Consider the following 20,000-nt stretch of genomic DNA (forward strand, 5'->3'; position numbering starts at 1 on the left):
CCCAGCACCCAGCACGGACTTAGTCAGACACCCCAGACCCAGCACCCAGCACGGACCTAGTCAGGATGCCCCAGACCCAGCACCCAGCACGGACTTAGTCAGACACCCCAGACCCAGCACCCAGCACGGACCTAGTCAGGATGCCCCAGACCCAGCACCCAGCACGGACTTAGTCAGGACACTCCAGATCCAGCACCCAGCACGGACTTAGTCAGGACACTCCAGATCCAGCACCCAGCACGGACTTAGTCAGGACACTCCAGATTCATGAAGTCTTCCTGTCTGACAAAGATTATCTGCTCAACTGAACTTCCGTCAGGCTCCTGAGCCCTCTCCGGGGCCCACCTGTGCACTTTTGTACAATCAGCATAACAAGAAGCCCACTAAGTCAGTGCAACCAGAGCCCCCCTCGCCCCGATGTTTCCTGTGAGTAATGGTCCGCCCACTGCCCAACCTGCTCCCTGCCTAGAAACCCCCACCGGCCCCGGCTGTACCCCGGGTTGAGCCCAGCCCCTCCCTTACTGCACAAGCCCATCTTAAGGGTCGCCTCGCTCTTCCCAAAGGCCCCGAACCAGGTCTGCATCGCCATCTTTAACAAGAGCATTTGAATACTTTTCCTTACACATGTTCCCCCCCCCCCCGCCCCCAGTCGTGCTGCAGCCACAGCAGTCTCCTGGTGCGAGCTCCAAGGGAGAGCAGACTGAGCCAGACTCACCACAGCCCCCCCCCACCGTGTTCCTCCGACCTTTAGTGTGACGGCTCCCATTTATCCTCCAGACCACATCTCTCCGGGACTGGCGCTTGGCCAGCAAAGAAAACTGCAGCAAACACAACCATCGGTCGCAGCCAGTGTTTTAAGGAGTGAATTAGGCAGAATGGAAAACAGCACACGGTACTGAGCGCGGTACTGAGCACGAGCGCCGTTTTGTGAAACTGTCCCTTCGCGTGCGTGTTTCCGTGCGCTCTTGCGAAGGCCGGCCCTGAGCACAGGCTTCCCTCGACACCCTCCCCGCGCCCCACACCCGCTCGGGGGCCGCGCGTTCTTCCTTGGTCCAGCCCCCCATCACGGCCCAGACACACCGCACTGTGCTTGCTGGTCTCCTCATCCGTCTCCCAAACAAGCACACAGTTCCAGGGGCGGAAAGTGTGTGTCTCGCGATAGCTGGGAGGTGCCTGTCGAGTGGCTGCTGGATGAAGGGATGTCCAGACATAACAGGAGTTCAGAATGGACAGGACGAAATGGAACGTGTCACATTTGACAAAGTCACATCCTTCTTAACAGGATGAAAGGCTGCCATCAAAGGGGGGAACTTAAGAGCCGGAGATCCCGGGCGCCCCGGGAGCCGCGGGGGCAGCGAGGGAGCCCCTCCCCAGGCCAGGGGGCGGCCACCAGCCCAGCACGCTCCAGACGGAGGCCCTGCCCCTCCCCTGCTCAGGGTCTCAGGAGCCCAGGGTCTGCGGGGCCTCCATGCCAGCAAGGCGAGTCAGGGAGCTGCATTAGGAAGACACCAAGAAGGGAAGTCAGGCCATTATAATTACACAGGAATAGAAAAATTTATGAAGAAAATCCTCCTGGACACGGTCACACTACAGCAGGAAGACTGCCAGAGCCGGGGGGCGTCCTCAGCGCGGGGGCCGCGGGCCGGGTGAGGGGGGCCGGCCTGGAGACTGCTCCTGTCCGCCCTGGTTTCCTCCGCACAGGGTGTGTGTGTGTGTGTGTGTGTGTGTGTGTGCGTGCGTGCGTGTGCAGGTGCGTGTGCAGGTGCGTGTGCAGGGCGCTCGTGTCCTCGGGGCTCATCACAGCCTCCACGGTCTCCTGCGAGGCAGGCAGGGACCCCAGGTGAGGGGGTGATGCTGGAGCTGGTCTTGCGTCAGGCCGTCTAGGGGCTCCTGGGAAAGGGTCTCCAGTTCCAACAAGATCTCACGGGGCCTCCGAGCCCCCCTCCTGCTGCAGGATCACAAGATCCTCGGAATCGGGAAGCATGAGCTCATTTGAGCACGTCCGCAGACCCACAGGAAGGCAGTGCTTGGACTGGGCACCGGCTGGGTACCGTGGGGGCTCCTCCCGTAGCAGGGCCACCTGGCGGGCATCTGGTTTTGGGAGATCGTCTTGCTGAGGGGACACGAGAGAGGTGGGGTTGGGGAGTCTGACCTCAAAGGACATATTGGATCCACTCCCCTCTTGTTGATAGGAATGCATCCGTTTTACTGAGGATCTTCACCTGCGCAAATGCAAGGAATTACAACCATTGTTACCTGCTCAGAAAGTCCACCCGGAGGGGATCAGCCCCCAAGTTTGGAGACATAGGACTGGGGCCTCATCAGGTGATGGGCAAGGAGAGGGCTTACCAGGGCGGGGCTGTGGGCACAGGTGGAGGCGTCAGGCAGGGGACAAGGAGACTGCTCCCAGGGACCTGTGTCCCTGACCGGCGGCGCTCGCCCTGGGGGGAGGAAGAGCCCTCGTGGGCGCTGACCTCAGCCGGCTCGGCGCGGTCTCAGGCCGTGTGCTCCTGCGCGGGTTCGGGGGCACCAGCGCACCACCCAGGGCAGGAGTGAGAGGGCGCCTCTGGGGAAGGGCCCAAAGCGTCCTATACTTACTGGAAGCGTCGCGAGCCTCTGCGGGAAGGAGCAGGGGCGCCCCGGGCCCGCAGCCCAAGTCCACAAACTTCGCGCCGGCCAGGCCTGGTCTCCCCGCTTGGTGCCCAGGCAGCGGGCGCGCCGGGCCGTCTCTGTCGCCATCCAGAGGCGCGGCATGGGCGCGGCGTCCCCTCCGCCCGCCTCCCCCGCCAGTCCCGGGGCCCCGCGCCGGGACCCCGCGGCGTCGGGCGCGCGCACCGCGCGCCCCTCCCAGCGCTGCCCGGGCGCGCAGCGACGCCCAGAGCCGCGGGGCCGGCGTCCCCGGGCTTGGCGGGCGCGGGCGCGGGCGCGGGCGCGGCGCGGGCGCGGGCGCGGCGCGGGGCGGGCCGGCGCGGGGCGCAGTGGGCCGGAGCCCGGGCGCGGCGGCGGCGGCGGCGGCGGCGGCGGCGGAGGATGGCGCGCGCGGGGCCCGCACGTGGAGGCCGGCGCGGGGGCGCGGGCAGGGCCGGCTGCTGAGACGCGCTGCTGCCCCCCGCGCGGGCGCCGCGGCTTCAATGGCGCCATCGCCCAGGACCGGCAGCCGGCAAGATGCGACCGCCCTGCCCAGCATGTCCTCAACTTTTTGGGCGTTCATGATCCTGGCCAGCCTGCTCATCGCCTACTGCAGTGAGTACCGCGCGGCCCGGGCCCCCGCAAGGTTCCCCCCGCCCCCGGGCCCCGGCCCCCGGCCCCGAGCCGAGCCCCGGCCCCGGCGGCCGCCGGGAGTCGGTGCGGAGTTGCCCTCTCGCGGCGCGCCATCCCCGGGTCCCGCCGCTTCCCGCTGGGCCGGGACGGAGAGGGGCCGCCCGGGCGCCCGGCGCTCCGGCACTTCGGAAGCGGGCGCCGCCGCCGCCGCGCCTCCCGCCCCGACTCCGGGGCAGGGCCCGGGCGCCAGGCCCCGGGTGGCGCGGCGGTGCCAGCGGCCGCCGCTCCCGGCCCAGGCCGGCGGGCCGAGCCGAGCGGCGCGCTCCGGAGGCGGCGGCGAGTCCGGGCGCCGGCGGGCGGGCCCGGCGCTTTCCGCTGGCGGCGCTCCCGCCGGGGCCCGGGGGCAGCGCGGCGGCCGAGCCGGGAGTGGGGCTCGGGCTCGGACGCGTGGCCGGAGCCTCGGTCTGCCTGGGAAGCACACGCTCGCCAGGCGCTTTCTCAAAAAAAGAGAAGTGAGGGGTGGGGTACGTGGAGAGGGCCCGCCGCGGCGCCGTGTCCGGGGGCCCGAGGCGGTGACCCCGCTGGCCTGGCGCGGGGCCGCGGGGTCCGGAGCTGGGGCTGGGGACCCGCTCGGGGGCGGCCGGGGGCGGCCGGAGTCCCGGCGCAGCCCCGGGCTGCGGTGGGGGAGGGCGGTCGCGGCTCCGGGCACGGGCTTGCAGCCCGCCAGGGTGGCCGGGGGTGGCCAGCGTCCCGGGCACGGGCTCGGGGGCCGGGATGGCGCGGGCTGCTCGGCTCCCCGGCCGGCCGCCGGCACGGGCTCCGGTCCCTTCCCCTCGTAGCGGGAAGAAAGGACGGGCGCTGAGGAACACCTGTCATGGAGAGCTGCCATGGGCGCGGGAGGTGATGGAAAAATATGGATTCTTAAAAAAAAAAAAAAAAAAAAAGAGGCCAGCGCGCGCCTGGCTCCCGCGCCGCCACCCCGGGGTGCCGGCCTCCCCGCTCGCGGCCGCAGCCCCCTCCGTGTCCGGAGCGAGCCCGCAGCGGGCCACGGGGACCCGGCGGCGGCGTGGTCGCCGAGTCCTGGGACAGCCGAGCCCGCGGAACCGGAGCCGCAGTCGCCCTACTTCTCTCGGCCCCTGGTGCACGGCCCACAGTTGCCGGGGAGGCGTGCGCCCCATGCGGGGAGGGGGTGCAGGGCGGGAAGCCCCCCGCCCCCCGCCACGGCGGGGTCGTGACCCGAGCTGCCACGCGGGCGCCGCCTCCACTCGCGGGGCCAGGCTGCGTGGGGCCGGGGCTTGGGGCGACGGTTGCGCCCGCCCCCGGTTCCCCGCCGTCACCTCTGCCCCAGAGCGACGCTCACAGGGTTCCAGAGCGGAGCCCCAGTGCCGCTTCCTTGCTGATGTGCAAAGGGCTGTGGCAGAGCAACCCCATCCGAAGGCCCCTCCTGCTGGCATGGGCGGGGGGCGAGGGGGCTACGCCAGCAGTGTTTGGGGAAGGGGCTGTAGCTCCCAGAACCCCTCCCCCCCCCCGGCCGTTGTCCCTGGCCGCTGGCCACAGCGCCCTTGGGTCCCAAGTGAGAACCCTCCCCCGCAGCTGGGCGGGGAGGCAGCCCTTCAGGTGGGAGAGCTGCTAATTGTTAAGCACAGGACCCGTGGCCGTGGCAGCAACACTGCACACCCCGCTTGCTGCCAGGGCCACCGCTGCCTGCGGTCCCCACACTCACACCCTCCAGGACTGGCATCTGCTCCAGGTCCCGGGCCAGAGAGCTGCCCCCCCGCAACTGCCCAGGCACACCCGGCATGCAGGGGTCCCCACCCGCAGCACCCTCAGCCGGCCTCCAAACAGCCCCCCTGGCTTCTGGAAACAGCTCTTGCGCCAGGACTAGGACACTGGGTAACACGTCTTATTCGGAAGAGCAGGAGTCATTAATAATGGAAGCTTGGGTGAAGCACATTTTCATGGTTGTTGCCATTTCCGTGTAATGGAATAATTGACAATAAGATAAGATATTTCCAGACACACCCCATTTCACCGGAAATACACTTGGAGAAATTAAAACATTTTACAAAAATACGAAATAGGCATAATCATAATTTATAGCGTGGAACAGCAGTCCTGCAGGAAAAAAAAAACCCAGCAACACTTTTTTCCTTTCAGAAGGGAGGACGCAGATGAAATGCCAATTAAACAGTTCTTATGACTTCTCTTCTCTTTTCCAATATATCTGGGACGAATGAGAATCGTCTGCATCCTTGTTTGTAAATTGTTTTTGTTATCAGTCAGGATTTTTATTACCCAAAATGTTTTGTGTTATGGAGCAGATATATTTGTATCATATTAATTAGGGAAACTGATAAGTATCGTACAGGATTCAATTATCCTGCCTATTAAATCTGAGCGTTTCTCTGCAGCCCAGAAGGTGTTCACTTTCCGGCGCTGCTGAAAGAAAGCTGGATTATTTCTTGGCCTGGTTTTCAGTTAGGGGATGTTCTGCTGTGCGGCCGGCGGGCTGAGGCTCATATGGAGGGAGATGGGCTCCACCCTCTGGCTGGAGAAAGACCTACAGTCCACCAATTAGGTTAGTTGCTATAGTGACACAGTCTTGTCATTTTCTCCCATTGGGGAAGAATTGCCAGGAAAAGCAGAAAGGGGAAGGGGGTCCTCGATGGCTTTCTTGAAGACACACACTGGGCGGTGTGGGGACATCCTCTGGATAGCAGGGATGGAGCTTAGGGACTCGTTGGCTTGACGGATGATACGCTTGGAGGAGAAAGTTGTAACTCCTTCGTTGCGTCCGGGGAAACCTCTTTCCTTGCGGCTCAGAGAGAGCCGGTCTGTGTCTTACCCTTGGCATCTCTGGCGCACAGGGCTGGGACCGGATGTGGCTCTCAGAAGGGGTGGGACCGCTCTGGGGCGACCACAGTGGTCTGACTGTGGCCTGGTGCTCGTTGCTGACGATGTGGTCTTTCCTCGCTGGCTCCCCGCACCGTGGCCATCACGCCAGTGAGGGAGACGGGGAAAGTGATGAGCTGGTGGAATGCCGTAGGATGCCAAGCCTTGACTTTGACCCCTGTATGCAGTATTTAGTCCAAAGGTGGAGAGCGCTGTGCTGTCGCCCTGGGGGACGGGTCGGTGGGCAGACATTCCTGGCGTGCAGAGATTTCCGACATGGAATTTTTTCCCAATTAATCCCGTCAAAACTGACTTGTAGCTTTGAGTTAAATCTCGCATTCTCGGCTGCAACGATGAGAAGAAATTACAAACAACTTCTGAATTGTTTTTAATCCATTAGAATACTAACTGAGCGTGGGTTCTCTGATGCTGCATTTTCTTTATAAATATAATTTATGGCATAGTTAGGAGAGATTAGAATATGCTACTTTCCTGCTGTTCAGATTTTGTTTCTGGGGTTCTTGGAGAGGTAAATTTAAAAATACCGGGCTTAATGAACTGATGCCATTCACAAGTTTATTTCTTCTCTCATCTCAAGGTCTTTTTTTTTTTTTTCCTTCCTGTGTGTTTTTATTTGATGAATTCTGGCTGGAGAAGACGTAGTGCTTCTCTCTTTCAGCTTTGTAAAGATAAGTCACCTCTGTTTGTGGGATTTGAATGAGCCAAGCTGGTTGCCCCAGCATGCACGAGGTAAGGGTGGAAGTGACGTCCTGGGCGGAGACCCCTGGGGCAAGTGACCTAGGGGGCAGGGGACCCACGGCCTCCCAGGATTGTCTCTGGCGCCTCACTCTTGCCCGTGAGGACGAAGGACAGAGGGTCCCGGAAGGGGGCCCGCCCCACCGCCTGGCTCGCCGGGTCGGCTCGGCACCAGGCCTCCTGGCTGAATCCTTCCCTGGAATTTCCTGCTCGGGACTCGCCACTTGACATCCACGGAATGACATGTGTAGATCAACTTGCGTGGCATGAAGTATTTTCAGGTGACTTTTATGGACGTAATTATGGGGAAATGTTATGATAATGTGGCACTAGAAAAGGGAAGAAAAGCAAAACATTAAAATCCCCATTTCTTTATATAGCTTCGCAGCTGCGCCGGTTTAAAAGGGCTCGTTTCTGCATTAAAATGTGGTGCTCTGGAGTTAATGACCTCTACAGAATGCCACCTGTCACCCAGAGCGCCGTGGGTGACGGCCGAGAGGTGGGGAGGAGATTGACAAGGAGAACTCGGATCGGGGTCTCCTGCTTGTGGGGGGATCAGAGGCTGGAGTGACAGCTGCAGCGGGAGGGGGGAGGGCCCTAGGACCTGCTCATTGTCATTTGTTTGGGGGGAGTGTCACTGGCTGGGCTCTGGGGTCCACGCTGGCACGTGAGGCCAGTGGGATCTGGTGGTGTCCCTTGCTTGGCCTTTGCAGACCCTCGGAGCTGGAGTTTGGGGCTGGCTGCCCCGGTGCCCCGAGGCTGCTGAGGGCGTCCCTCGGCCCCCAGAGGCCTCCCCAGAGCCCCGAGCTGGAGGGCCAGCAGCTCCCCTAGGGGCCGGCCGCTGCCTTCCTACTCTGGTCCGCAGATTTCCAGACCCACCCGGGAGTGCGCATTGAAACTCCCGGCAGGCAGCACAGGCTGTCTGGTGTCTGGTTTCCAGAAACGCCGAGCAGCTGGCAGGAGATGGGACCACCGCCCTCCCCCTGCACCCTGGTGGAAGTGGTGGAGGGCTCCGGAGGCTCGGTGGCTGCCAGCACCAAGGGTGCAGGCACACATGTCTCCTGCGGGGTGAGCTCGGCCCCTCTAGATCGCCCTGCTCCTCCGGTCTCTGGGGAGGCCCTGTCCCCACTCCGCACCAGCGGCATCCTGGAGGACGGCGGACTGGGCCTGGGGGGACAGCGGCCCCTTAGCGAGAGTCTGCCTGGGAGAGAGCTCTCATCTGCCACAGCTTCCGCCTTCTGTCCCTGATCCCTGGCGGTCTCCTGCCGCGGGTCGGCCTCCCCGTGGAGGGACTAGCCCGGGGGTCCCACGTCGGCGCCTGGCTGTTTTACGAGGCGGGGCAGCGGAGGCCCAGCCCCGGGCACCTCGTCTCCCATTGATCCAGGTGACCGAGAATTAGGGGAATTGGGGGCCCTGAGAAAGAGAGGTGGGCGCGGTGGCGGCCTTGCTGGCCTTGCACTCCCGTGGGGACTGGACGTCAGCACAAAGCAGTCGGGCAGCGGACACGCAGCCTGGGCCAGGCAAGCTGTTCTGCTGGGCCCCGACCTCAGAACGGCAGGCCGCGTCCCGGGGTCTGGCCCTGAATCCCGTTCCATCCCGCACCCTTCTCCTTCCTGCCTGGCCTTCAGCAGGGACCCCGCATCGGGACCTCAGCACCGTCCTCAGTGGTGCCCCTGCCTCCAGGCTGGCCACCGTGACACCCCCACCCATGGCTCCCCGTTGAGTGAAAGCTCTGTGTCTCTCCTGCTCCCCGTGCATCAGCACTCACCTCCTCGCTCGGGTCACTGCAGGCCTCCCAAAGCCGGGTCTTCCCTTGCTGGTGGCATCCTGATGCCTCTGTCCTGCTCTGGCCGAGTCTGGCCCCAGGCCTCCACCAGGGGCCTCCCTTCTTAGGAAAGTGGTGTGTGTGTCTGTTCTCACCTGCACAGCCTGGTCTGTCAGGGTCACTGTGACGTTCCCTCACTACCTGCCGGGTCCCCTCAAGCGGTAACACCCTGCAGTGCTGCTGACTTCAGGAAGGCACGGTGAGCTGGACTGGTCCTGGGAGAGAGACTCCTCCTCCAGGAAGCCTCCACTGAATACACTGCCTCATCCCCCTCCCCAGTGCAGGACCCTTCATCCGGATGCCCGCTGGCGGTGCATACCCACTTCATCATGTTTTAGGCTTTGAGCTCTGGCCATGGCAGAGCCACCAGGGGATTGACTGCCCGATTCTGGGAGCAAGCACTCACTGATCCTGGCACCCTGACCCTTTCGCTCTGACTGCAGCCGACTCCAGTCCTGGAGGCGTGGCCAAAGGTCTGGGGACAGGGACAAATGTCTAGGCGCAGGGATGAAGGGTTGGGCCCAATTGAAGCCCTGGGGGCGTGGCCAAATGTCTGGGGGCGTGGCCAAATGTCTAAGGGTGGGGCTGAAGGACTAGGGCGGAGTTGAAGGGCTGGAGGCGTGGCTAAATGTCTAAAGGTGGGGCTGAGGGGGTGGGCGGGGTTGAAGGTCTGGAGGTGTGGCTAAAGGGCTGGGGGCGTGGCTAGATGGCTAGGGGATAGGCCACAGGGCTGGGTGGAGTTGCCGGCCATGGGCGTGGTCAAATGTTTATGGGCGGAGCCGAAGGGCTGGGGTGGAGTTGAAGGCCTGGAGGCGTGGCTAAGGGCTGGGGGCGTGGCCAAATGACGGTTCCTGGCTGGAGAGATGTCTGAAGTGGCTGGATCTTCAGGGTCCTTCTGTTCCCACAGTATCAGAAGTGATTAAAAAGATTTAAAAAGGTTACAAAACAGAGGGAGGGTCTATGGAACATGCTCGGTGTTTTGTGAAGCATCCCTGCTAGGACATCGTCAGAAGCACTGCCGTGACCCTGCTCTCCTTTCCGTGGCTCCTACTTTGAAGCCTCCACGACTTTTAAGCTCCCTGAACACTTGTCTCTTCCCACGTCCCCCTGCTTCGGGGTTTCTGATCCCCAGCACTGTGCACATGTGGGTGTCCCTGGGCGGGGCCGTGCTGGGCACTGTGCCTGTCGGGCATCATCGCCGGCCCTCGACCCGTCTAGTCTGTGGGTCCCCAGTCAGCCCGCCGGCAGTGGCTTTTCCCTGCTTGTTGAGTAAGACTCTGGTCCTGGGGCTCAGCGCTGGTGGTGACGACCTGGAGCCGCTTCCAGGGAGTTGAGCCCCAGGCGCCGCCCCCAGCAGGTGTGCGCCCAGCCCGACCTCGACCTCTCCTCCTGCCCGCCGGCAAGGCTGTCTGCTGGGAGACGAGGTGTCTCCACACGTTTCCACGCGCGTCTGGTTTCCAGAGCCAGGAAGCCGCGCGGGGCTCACCAGTCAGTCACTTGCAGTCTGTCGTCTGCGTTTCGCACGTGTAGCCGTGTTGCTGATGGTGATGCCGCCGTTTGGACGCGACAGACGGCCTTGACCCTGTGCTGAGAGGGGAGCCCACCCGCCTTCCCTGTCATCCAGCCGCGTCCTTTCCATGGGGTGGTCAGGTCCCTATGTGTGATTCAGAGATTTCTGCCTAGAGCTCATTGGAACATGTTTCTTCAGTGCCTTTCCTTCCAGAAAGTTCTGTTGCCACTGGCAGGCCCTTTGGCTGCTGAGAAATGCCTTTATTTCGGTCCTTTTGGGGGAAGCCGGAGCCTCCTACGTCGGTGGGGCTACAACACGCCCCTTCTGGTGCCCTGTCGCTGGGCCGGCCGAGGAGCCCTGTGCAGGGAGAGGGCGTCCTGGCTGCCAGGATGTCTGGCGTGACTCAGGACTTGAGTGTGTCCAGCTTGTCCAGTGTGTCCTTCTTTCCAGGTGAAAATAAGTCCCTGGGCCTCACACTGTCTGTGGGGTGGGCACAGAGAAGCCACTTAGCTCCATGCATGCGTGTGCCGACCCGTGAGGATGCACATTCTACAGCCTGCACACACACACACACACACACACCCATGCTCCCTGCAGCCCCCAGGCCCAGAGTGCCCAGTGCTCTTTACCCTCAGACTCTGTGGGTCTCCAGCCAGACCTGGTGTTGGCCCCACACAGAGTCACTCGTCCCGGGAGACCCGTATTTGGTAAGACAGGAAAGGTTAAGGCTGGCTGTTCTGAAGATTTTCTCAGCCATGGAGACGGCGCCACAGTTGTGGCCCTTCGGCTTCCCTTGCCGGCTGCTCCCCCTGCCCGGCCCCTAGGTTCCGTGTCCGTGCCTGTGCACACGTGTGCACACGCACAGCACAGACACATCCAGTAACTCCTCTGCTGGGCCTCAGTTTCCCTCCCGAAGCTGATGATGCTGATCACGGTGCCTGGCCGGGAACAGAGCTGAGTCCCGTGGGCGGGCAGGGCTCGTACCCACCGCCGAGGCAGACGCGGAGGCCACGGCCCCTCCCCTGCCCCAACAGCACTTCAGTGACTGCTGTTTGCTTTCTGCTTCAGCTCTTTGGGCTGAAGGACCGGTGGGATTTGGCCTGTCGTTCACATAATGAAGTAGGAACATCGCTGGACAAACACCTCGAGTGTGCTTTCAGACAAAGGGTGGGTCACCGGGTCACCTGGTGCAGAGGGAGCCCCCGCGCATGGATGAGCCGGTGTCCCTGAGCACACAGTGCGTGCGGGGACCCTCCACGCCGCGGGGGGACTGAGGCGCCGGCGCTGTACCCACGTCCGCCCTGGCTGGGTTGGAGTGTGCGTCCTGTCACAACATTCCTTGACACTTAGCGGGCGTGACAGGCTCTTCCCATAACGAGGTGGCTAATTGAGAAGTGAGTCATCCGGGACTGGCTTGTAGTAACACTCGGGAGCTGGGCTCCACCTTCCTTTGGTCCCTGCCCTGGTTGGCATCCTTCGTATCACAGAGCCCAAGCGGCCGCCCCACCTCGGGGCTCCCTGTGGCACTGCCCCCTGGCTGGCGGGTGCTGGGGGTGGTTCCGGGCCCTGCGGTACCACCCCCGGGCTGGCAGGTGCCTGCTGTGTTTGCTCTTTGCCCTGGAAGGGGAGATGGGGGCGCGTGCGTGGGGTCTCCGCGGGGGAGCCGCCCAACGGCCCGGGCTCGCCATCCTGTCCCTCTGGCACGGTCACTCTGACCCCATGGCCTCCGCCTGGGGGTGCCCTGGGTTCAGACCAGTCAGCCAGGCTTGCCGGGGCACTTGGCCCTGCCTCCTCCTCCAGCCGCTCTGGGCCACCCCACCCTGGCACTCACCCCCTGGGCAGCTCTGCCTTCCTCCCAGCGCGCTCTCTCCCCACCCCCAGGACCTGGCTCACCTTCTGGGTGTCTGGAGCACTCGCCCGGCCCCTGTGCCGGCTGGGCGGACCCAGGCCTGCTTGCCTTGCGGTGTCCGTGCACTTTTCTTCACTGGTGCTCAGAGCCACCACCCGTGATAGGGACCCTGCAGCTGGATGTGCCTGGGACATGCAGCCAGGGGGACAAGGGGTCTGGCGCCTCTGTTCGCCCCCTGAAGGCCCTCTGGGCTGGCTGCTCTCCCCAGCAAGGGGTCCCCGGGGCGAGGGGCTGCTCTCCCCACGAAGGGGTGCCCGGGGCGAGGGGCTGCTCTCCCCAGCAAGGGGTGCCCGGAGTGAGGGGCTACTCTCCCCAGCAAGGGGTGCCCAGGGCGAGGGGCTGCTCTCCCCACGAAGGGGTGTCGGGGGCGAGGGGCTGCTCTCCCCATGAAGGGGTGCCCGGGGCGAGGGGCTGCTCTCCCCAGGAAGGGGTGCCCGGGGCGAGGGGCTGCTCTCCCCAGGAAGGGGTGCCCGGGGCGAGGGGCTGCTCTCCCCAGGAAGGGGTGCCCGGGGCGAGGGGCTGCTCTCCCCAGGAAGGGGTGTCCGGGGCGAGGGGCTGCTCTCCCCAGGAAGGGGTGCCCGGGGCGAGGGGCTGCTCTCCCCAGGAAGGGGTGCCCGGGGCGAGGCGGGAGTAGACACAGTGTGCAGGGGGTCACTCCTGAGAGGCCTGAGCCCTGCTGGCCTTGTGTCGCCGCACAAGGACCAGCTAAGGGTGTGGGAGGCGTCTGTGGCAGGACGCGTGTGGGGCCAGCGGCTCGGGCTGGGGTCTGGTTGTGCAGGCATGGGGTGGGGGCCCTGCTGCGTCAGCCCCACGGGCCCCGGGGGGTGCAGCCACCGGCTGGCGGATCCTGACTGGTCACCGGGCCCGCACACATGGAGTGGTGTCGCTGCTGTGGGGTGCTGTCGTGGCCCCGGATGGAGCAGTGGGGACCCAGATGGAGCAGCGGAGCCCGCGTGGCCACCTCTCCCTGCCCTGGAGGCGCCGGGCGTGAGCGGGAGGGTGACCTGGCCTGTCCTCTCCCAGCTCCCACTCTGGGCCCCTCAGGGCAGCACTGCAGGTGCGCGGCTCCAGGGAGGGGTGGGGAGCCGGGGCTCTGAACTTGCAGGGACCCCAGCCCAGTCCCCCCTGCCTGGTCTTCTTTGTGTCTGGAACTTCAGGGGAGGGGGCTGTGCCAGCGGGGTCCCCCGGGGTCCTTGCCGACAGCCGTGAGGGTTGCCTTCTCGTTCCCTCTGCCCTGAAGCCTCGCGTCTGCTCGGGAACAGCCACGCGGGGGCCTCGCCAGTGATCGTGTCCCAGGTCACTCACTTCCTGTGCAAACCCAAGGGGCCACGGAGGGTCCGGCTGACGGGCGCAGGCTGGCCGGGGCTGTGTCTTGTCCAGAGCGTGAGGGCGCAGCTGGGAGAAGCGCCTCCGCTGACTCTGCAGCAGCCGATCGGACTGGGTAACGAAACGTCGGGGAAGATTCGCCCGTAACCTGGACCTTGGTGTCCCGCGGGGCGTCGAGCGGCTCTGGGCAGGACCGTCCTGTTACGACTCTCACAGCAGAAACGCTAATGCCGTGGAAGTGGTCTTAGACGCCGCCGGACTCATACGCATGGCCTCTTGCAAAAAAGCACTTTGGCTCTCTTTACGTGATTCTCCTGCCGTGGTATCCGTTACCTGAGAGCGTATCCCCAGATGCAGCTGAACACCGTTCATGGGCTGTATGGACGCGTGGTATTTACCTGATGCGAATTTCTGCTCCTCGGCTGCCGCGGGGCAGGGGCTGGGCGTGCGAGCCACGGGAGCACGTGGGTCCCCCCGCACTTCTGTGCACTCGCTGTGTGCCCTTCCTCTACCCGCTCCTTTTGGGGGGCTCTGCTGGCTGGAGGAACGCTCTGCATGGGGACACACGTCCCCAGGGCTCTTCACGACCTTGAGCTGTCCCGTGGTTGTCATCTGGAGGGGTTTCTGCCCCCCACACCCCTGCAGGGCTTTCAGAGGAAGCTCACGGCTCCCCAGCGAGGGTCACCTGGAGAACTGGGGGGGAACTTGGTTGAAACCATCAGAGTCGTGGAAACAGGGCCTGGTGACTGGGGTGCAGGGAACCCTGGAGTCCCGTCCGGCCAAACCACGTGGGCGCCATGCAACATTGTCCCGACCCAGACCCAGAAGCAGGCTTGTGAATGAGCCCCCGAAGTTTTCTGAACCCCTCCGACGGGAGACGGGAGCCCCCCAAACTAAGAGCAAAACTCAGCACAGAAAGCATCTGGGAGGTTGGAAGCGGGCAGCGGCGGTTTCTAAGTTTGTCTCAGCCCATCTGGGTTCGTGAGACACGGGCCGTGGCCACGTCGCAGAACGTGCGCCTCCTAGACTCGTAATCAAAAGTAGTGTAAGGTGGGGCGCATGGCGGCTTGGTCTGTTAAGTGTCCGACTCCTGATTTCGGCTCAGGTCCTGATCTCAGGGTTCATGGGATCAAGCTCCTCGCTGTCAGTGTGGAGCCTGTTTGTTATTCTCTCTCTCTCTCCTCTCTCTCTCTCTCTTTCTCAAAAATGAAATAAACTGTAAAAAAAAAAGTCAGTGTTATGTTGTTAGCAGAAATACATTTGGTGGTCAGGCCTGTGTTTGTTTATTTGCCTCCGTCTGTCTTCATCTTGGGGTTCCGGCATGAAAAGGGGAGCATTGTCTAGACAGGAGACTAGACCACGCAGCCAGGTGGCCGCCGGCCGCCTCCTGCCCAGATGCCCACGTGCAGGACGACCATGGGCGGCCTCCCTGGGAAACCCTGGCGCCTTCACCGCCACCATCTCAGGCGGTCGGAGGCCTTCTGTCTTTTACATCCTGGGAAGTGTCCTTTGCCCCCTCAGCTCACCAGCACCACCCACTGTGGCCTGAGGGTGTGGGGCAGTGAGCCTACTCGAGGGGGCCTGGCCCCTCGGAGAAGAGGCTTCCTGTCCTCCACAGGCCAGGCCCGGAATCTTCTGGTATTAATCTGCTGGGCTTGCCACCCCCCCCTCGGCAAACCGGAAACCCTGTTTGCTCAGTCTCCATCCTTGGGGCCAGCGATGGGGCCAGGGCGCTTCAGAGAAACAAAGGTGCAAAATCTGACACCATCGAGCAGACGTGGGAAAATCCCTCATGGGAGGCTGAGCTAGAAAGTTCCGTGGGGTGGACCAGGCCACCATGAGCGGGGATGCTTGGCCCAGACTGCCCTGCCTGGTGGGTCTACGGCCGGCGAGGTGAGCTGACCAGTGGGGACGTGGTGACTGAATGCGCATCCTGTGTCTCATCTGTGCTTCTGAAGCCTCTCGGGGCCTGGGCAGCGGCAGTGGGGGAGGGTGCACGCAGGGGCCCGGGGCCCCCCGCTGTCTCTGCACGCAGCTGGGAAAGGAGACGGGCCCTGGGGCATCTGCAGCCCAGGGGGACGTACATGTTTCCCACTGTGGAAGGACCTCCTTCTAAGGGGTCCCATTGTGCACCCGTTACCATTGCAGAGCAGTGATGTCTGCCCTGGACATAACCCAGGGTCAGGCCCCCCCCCCCCACGGGGCCGTGGGGCTCTCCGGGCTGCTGGTGACAAGAGAGGACACAGGGACGCGCCCCTCAGAGCTGTAGGAGCAGGTGCCGCCAGGCAGGACGCAGGCCCGTGCTTGGTGTGTCTGGAGCGGCTGCAGGCCCGGCGCCGGCGCCCTGGGCCCCCGGGACTTGGTGGAAGGAAGGTTCCTGAGCTGAGCCGGGTCCCCAGGGACGGCCCCTGCGGCCTGGGGTCCTGTGAGCTCTCCGGAAGGCTTCTGCCGCTTTGGACTTGGGGTCCTTTGTCCCCAACAGTTACTGAGCGTCCGCAAGCGCCAGCAGGGCCCTGCCCCTCGTTGCTGCTGTGTGTGCTCACGCCGAAGATATCCGGTCTGTACAGGGGGAGGTGTGACCCCTCCAGACAGGCAGCGCCTTTGTCCCCTGGAGCCCACGCGGCGTGGGTCTCGTTCACACTGGGCGGCGAGCCTCACAGAGGTTCTGAGGTCTCTCCGTTGTCCTGTTTTCTATGTAGGCCTGGTCAGGGAGGTGTCTCTGCTTTGACTGCCGATGTCAGTCATTTACACTTGAGTACAAATGAGGCCCTGATGGGGATCTGGCTAACCAGGGGCTGGTGTGGACATAGGGTCTCATCTGTCTGACCCTGACTTTCAAGGCAGGTGTTGCTACCTGCCTGGTGCAAGGGCCTTTAGCAACTTCCAGTCCACCAAGTGCAGGAGGAAACAGCACATCCAAGGCCCACAGGGTCCTCGAGCTCAGCTCCACGTCCTGTGGTTCCAGTCATAGCCCAGACTGACCAGCTGCCGCAGAGCCCCCCACTTTGGGGACCCCTCATGCCCCCTTTGCACCTAGAAGCCTCGCCTGGGTTTGGAATCCTGCTTCCCAGGCTCTGTTCCAGGCTCACCATGGAAGCCCTTCTGCTTCTCAAATTCCTGGCAGATTCCTGAGCTCGGGGCTTTAGTGACAGAGCTGGGCCTGACGCCCAAAGGGGCTCATGCTGCTGCCGCATCAGGGCTCTGGGAACCCGGTCAGCAGGCTTGTCCCTGCCGTGAGGCTTCCGGGTCCCCGTGGTCACTGTTGGAAAGGGGCAGTGGCATCGCTGTGCCCTTCCCTGCGGGTCTCTATCCAGCAAGCAGCCCGCACCCCGCGAAGCCTCCTGACGGGCTCGGAGGGAAATGCTTTTGTCTGGTGTTAGTAAAGGAGGCACACCGGGGTCCCCGGGCAGGCGGCATCAGCAGGGCCACTGAGCCCCGAGCGTGTGCTTCTGACCCCGGGCGCTCAGTCCCCAGAGCTGCTGGTTCTCCGGGATTCTGGGCCATCGGCTGCAGCTCTGCCAGGCGGGCCGGGCTCTGGCTGGTGGCGACAGGCACGTGGGGCCCCGGGGCCTGTGTCCTTCCGTCAGCCGTCAGCCGTCCCCAGGAGCTCGGCGGTGGAGCTCAGCTCCGGGCTGTTCCGTTTCTCCCGCCAGAGCTCCCGGGCTGCTGTTTTTCCCGGCACCGTCTTCCCGAGCAGACTGAGAGCCCGCGAATGAATCGGCTGGGACAGGGGTCCCTTGGGGTCCGGACCCCTGCCCAGGACCCCGAGCTCTGTGTGAGTATTTTACGGGTGGTCCCAAGACAGCTAGAATGGCCCCTTACTTCTGTTTTGAAGCCACAGCAGCAACCTTGCCTGCCCTCCCGGTGCCTCCGTGACGAGGTCCCAGGAAGGTGGCTCAGGACGGTGTCCTTCCTGGGAAAGCGAGTTCCCACCCTTAATGTCCTGTGGGAGCAGGAGGGGGATGTGAGGGCTGAGGAGGGGGGTGGCGGCTTGTCCCACTGGGGCGCAGGCTGGGGGCTGGCATGGCGTGAGGACCCCTTGCCGAGGGTGGGCTGAGCTGGGGTTCGAGGCCGGGGGGGTGCTGGCTGGGTGTCTGGGAGGCCTGGGCCGTCCTCGTCCCATAGACCCGAGTCGGCCCACCCGGAGCCCGGGCCTTGTAGACACCGGAGGCCTGGGGGGGTCCTTGGAAAGTCCTCCCGACATGACGGCGTCACCCAGGTACTTGCTTGGAGGAGCGGCCCTGCAGAACACTCTGGAATGTGTTCACTGGTTTGCGATCCCCGTCGTGCTACCAGTGAACTCTCTGGGGTTTTCCGTGGCCTCAGCAAGGCCGCATTTCTGGGTGTTCCGCCCGTTCGGGGGAGGGGATGTGCGCCGGGCTCTCCAGACACAGGCTGGCTGTGGTGCTGGTCAGGGGGTGCCGGCAGTGTGTGATGGGGCCCGGCCGCGCCTGCACGTGCAGGTGAGCGCCCAGGAAGCCGGCGGCCAGGAGGAAGGGGGGCCACCCGCGGGAAGCATCTGGATTATGGGGGGAGCCCCTCCTGGGACGGTGGCGGCCATCGCAGGCCGGCGTTGGGGCCCCTGGAGGAGCGGAGGGCGTCCTGGGGCAGAGGTGCTGTGCGGGGGCCTCACCTCTGCACCCCCGGCTTCATGAGCCAGGTGGCTGGTCTGCGTGTGGACGGGATGTGTCTGCGGCCTGGGCAGCTCCTCTCTCACTCGGTCACCATTTGTGTCAAGGCCGCTGTCAGGGGCTCCGAGGAGCACCTCAGGTTAACCCTTGGCATCACAGACAGGAAACGGAGGCTTGCCCGGGGCCACCTGCAGAGCAGGGGAGGGCCCAGCTGCCCCCAGGGCTGGGGCTCAGGGGACACTGGGCTTCGCACAGCCCTGGCTCCCCAGGCATGTTTTACACAAGCTCAGTAGTTATGGGTTTTGAAAACAAAATTGCTGCGAGTGACGACAGCTTTACCCTTACGTTTGAGTGCAGATCCGCATCGAGCAACTGCGGACTCGGATCCGTGAGGGGCTGCTGAGAGCTGCTCATCTGTGTGTGTGTGTGTGTCTGTGTGTGTGTGTCTGTGTGTGTGTGTGTGTTTGCATTTTTAAATTTTTTAATGTTTATTTTTGAAAGAGAGAGAGAGACAGAATGCAAGTAGGGGAGGGGCAGAGAGACAGGGAGACACAGAATCCAAAGCAGGTTCCAGGCTCTGAGCTGTCAGTACAGAGCCCGACGTGGGGCTTGAACCCACAAAGCATAACATCACGACCTGAGCCAGTTGGGTGCTTAACCGACAGCCGGCCAGGCGTCCCCACTGTGAACTGTTTCTAGGGCTACACCATCCTTACATACGGCCACACCCCTGCATCCGGCCCAGGCCCAGGAGAGATTTGGGGGAAAGACCCCTCCTCCGGGAAGCTCTCCTGGTGCTGAGCACCCATGCTGTGCCCTGAGGTCCTGCTGCATCCCACTGGTCGCCCTGGCGCCTGAGTCCTGCGACCCTGTCCTCCCCGAGGGGGCCTGACGCGTGTTTGCCAACTCCCAGCCAGTGCTCCGAAGTGTGTAGGGGCTTAGAAACAGGGCTTCACTTGTTTGCAAAACCCCCTCCTTCGGGACCCACCTCCCCTGAGTGGAGAAGGTGCGCGCGGGTGTGTCCTGGCCCACGTGGCACCGCTGGCACCTGCTGTGGACACGTGCTTGTCCGGTGACCCAAGCAATGCAGGGTGTCCGGGACCCGGTGCCGGTCTGTGGTCCGTTGGGACGTGGAAGTACAGGGCCTCCGGGAGCCAGGGGCGGGCGGGGCGGCCCGGGCGGGGCGAGCGGGTGGCCGCCGGGCCCTCCCCTCCACCCCCTCACGCTTCCAGGAACTTTTGTTTTCTGCGCTGCCAGGACCGAGGGGCTGGCCTCCACCTGCGGGCGGTGGCCTGGGGGGGCCTGGCCACGAGCTGACCAAAGTGCTGCCCTCCCCCCCCCACTCCCTGTCACCGTCAGGGACACTGCAGCCCGGAAGTCATCCCCTCTGCTCTGCACTAACACTTTCACAGAAAACGGGGGAAATAACCACGTGGGAGGTGAGGCTGAACTGAAACAGGCTGGTCTGTGGGCCGAGGGGGCGTGTGCACGCGGGCAACCTGTGTGGTATGTGTGTGTGCCCGTGTGTGTGGTGTCTGCGTGCTGTGTGTGCAAGAGTCCGCTGTGTGTGTGTGTCTGTCCCCACGTGTGTGTGCACCTGTCCGCTCCGCCATGAGTGCTCTCCATGTGCCTGTTCCTAAGCAGAGGGCTTCCTGGAGGAAGAGGAGGGTGAGGCCCTGCGCGTCTATAGCCTTGGGGGTGCCGCCCTGCCCCCTCCTGTCCCGACCTGCCCCCTCCTGCCGCCTCCTGCCCCGACCTGCCCCCTCCTGCCCCCTCCTGCCCCCTCCTGCCCCGACCTGCCCCCTCCTGCTGCCTCCTGCCCCGACCTGCCCCGACCTGCCCCCTCCTGCCCCCTCCTGCCGCCTCCTGCCCCGACCTGCCCCCTCCTGC

At 63.8% G+C, this 20,000-nt stretch overlaps 1 protein-coding gene across 1 annotated transcript in view; it reads left to right on the forward strand.

Moving 5' to 3' along the window:
• Window positions 1–3,111: 3,111 nt before the first annotated feature.
• TAFA5 (TAFA chemokine like family member 5) overlaps window positions 3,112–20,000 on the forward strand; it is a 174,670-nt gene continuing 157,781 nt past the window's right edge. The window contains exon 1 of the mRNA XM_039235238.1: window positions 3,112–3,243. Within this exon, the coding sequence (XP_039091169.1) occupies window positions 3,132–3,243 (112 nt within the window). The 5' untranslated portion in view covers window positions 3,112–3,131. The remainder of the gene's footprint in view (window positions 3,244–20,000) is intronic.

The sequence above is a fragment of the Hyaena hyaena genome, unplaced genomic scaffold, assembly GCF_003009895.1.
Source record: "Hyaena hyaena isolate Hyena2069 unplaced genomic scaffold, ASM300989v1 scaffold_4, whole genome shotgun sequence".
Lineage (NCBI taxonomy): Eukaryota > Metazoa > Chordata > Mammalia > Carnivora > Hyaenidae > Hyaena > Hyaena hyaena.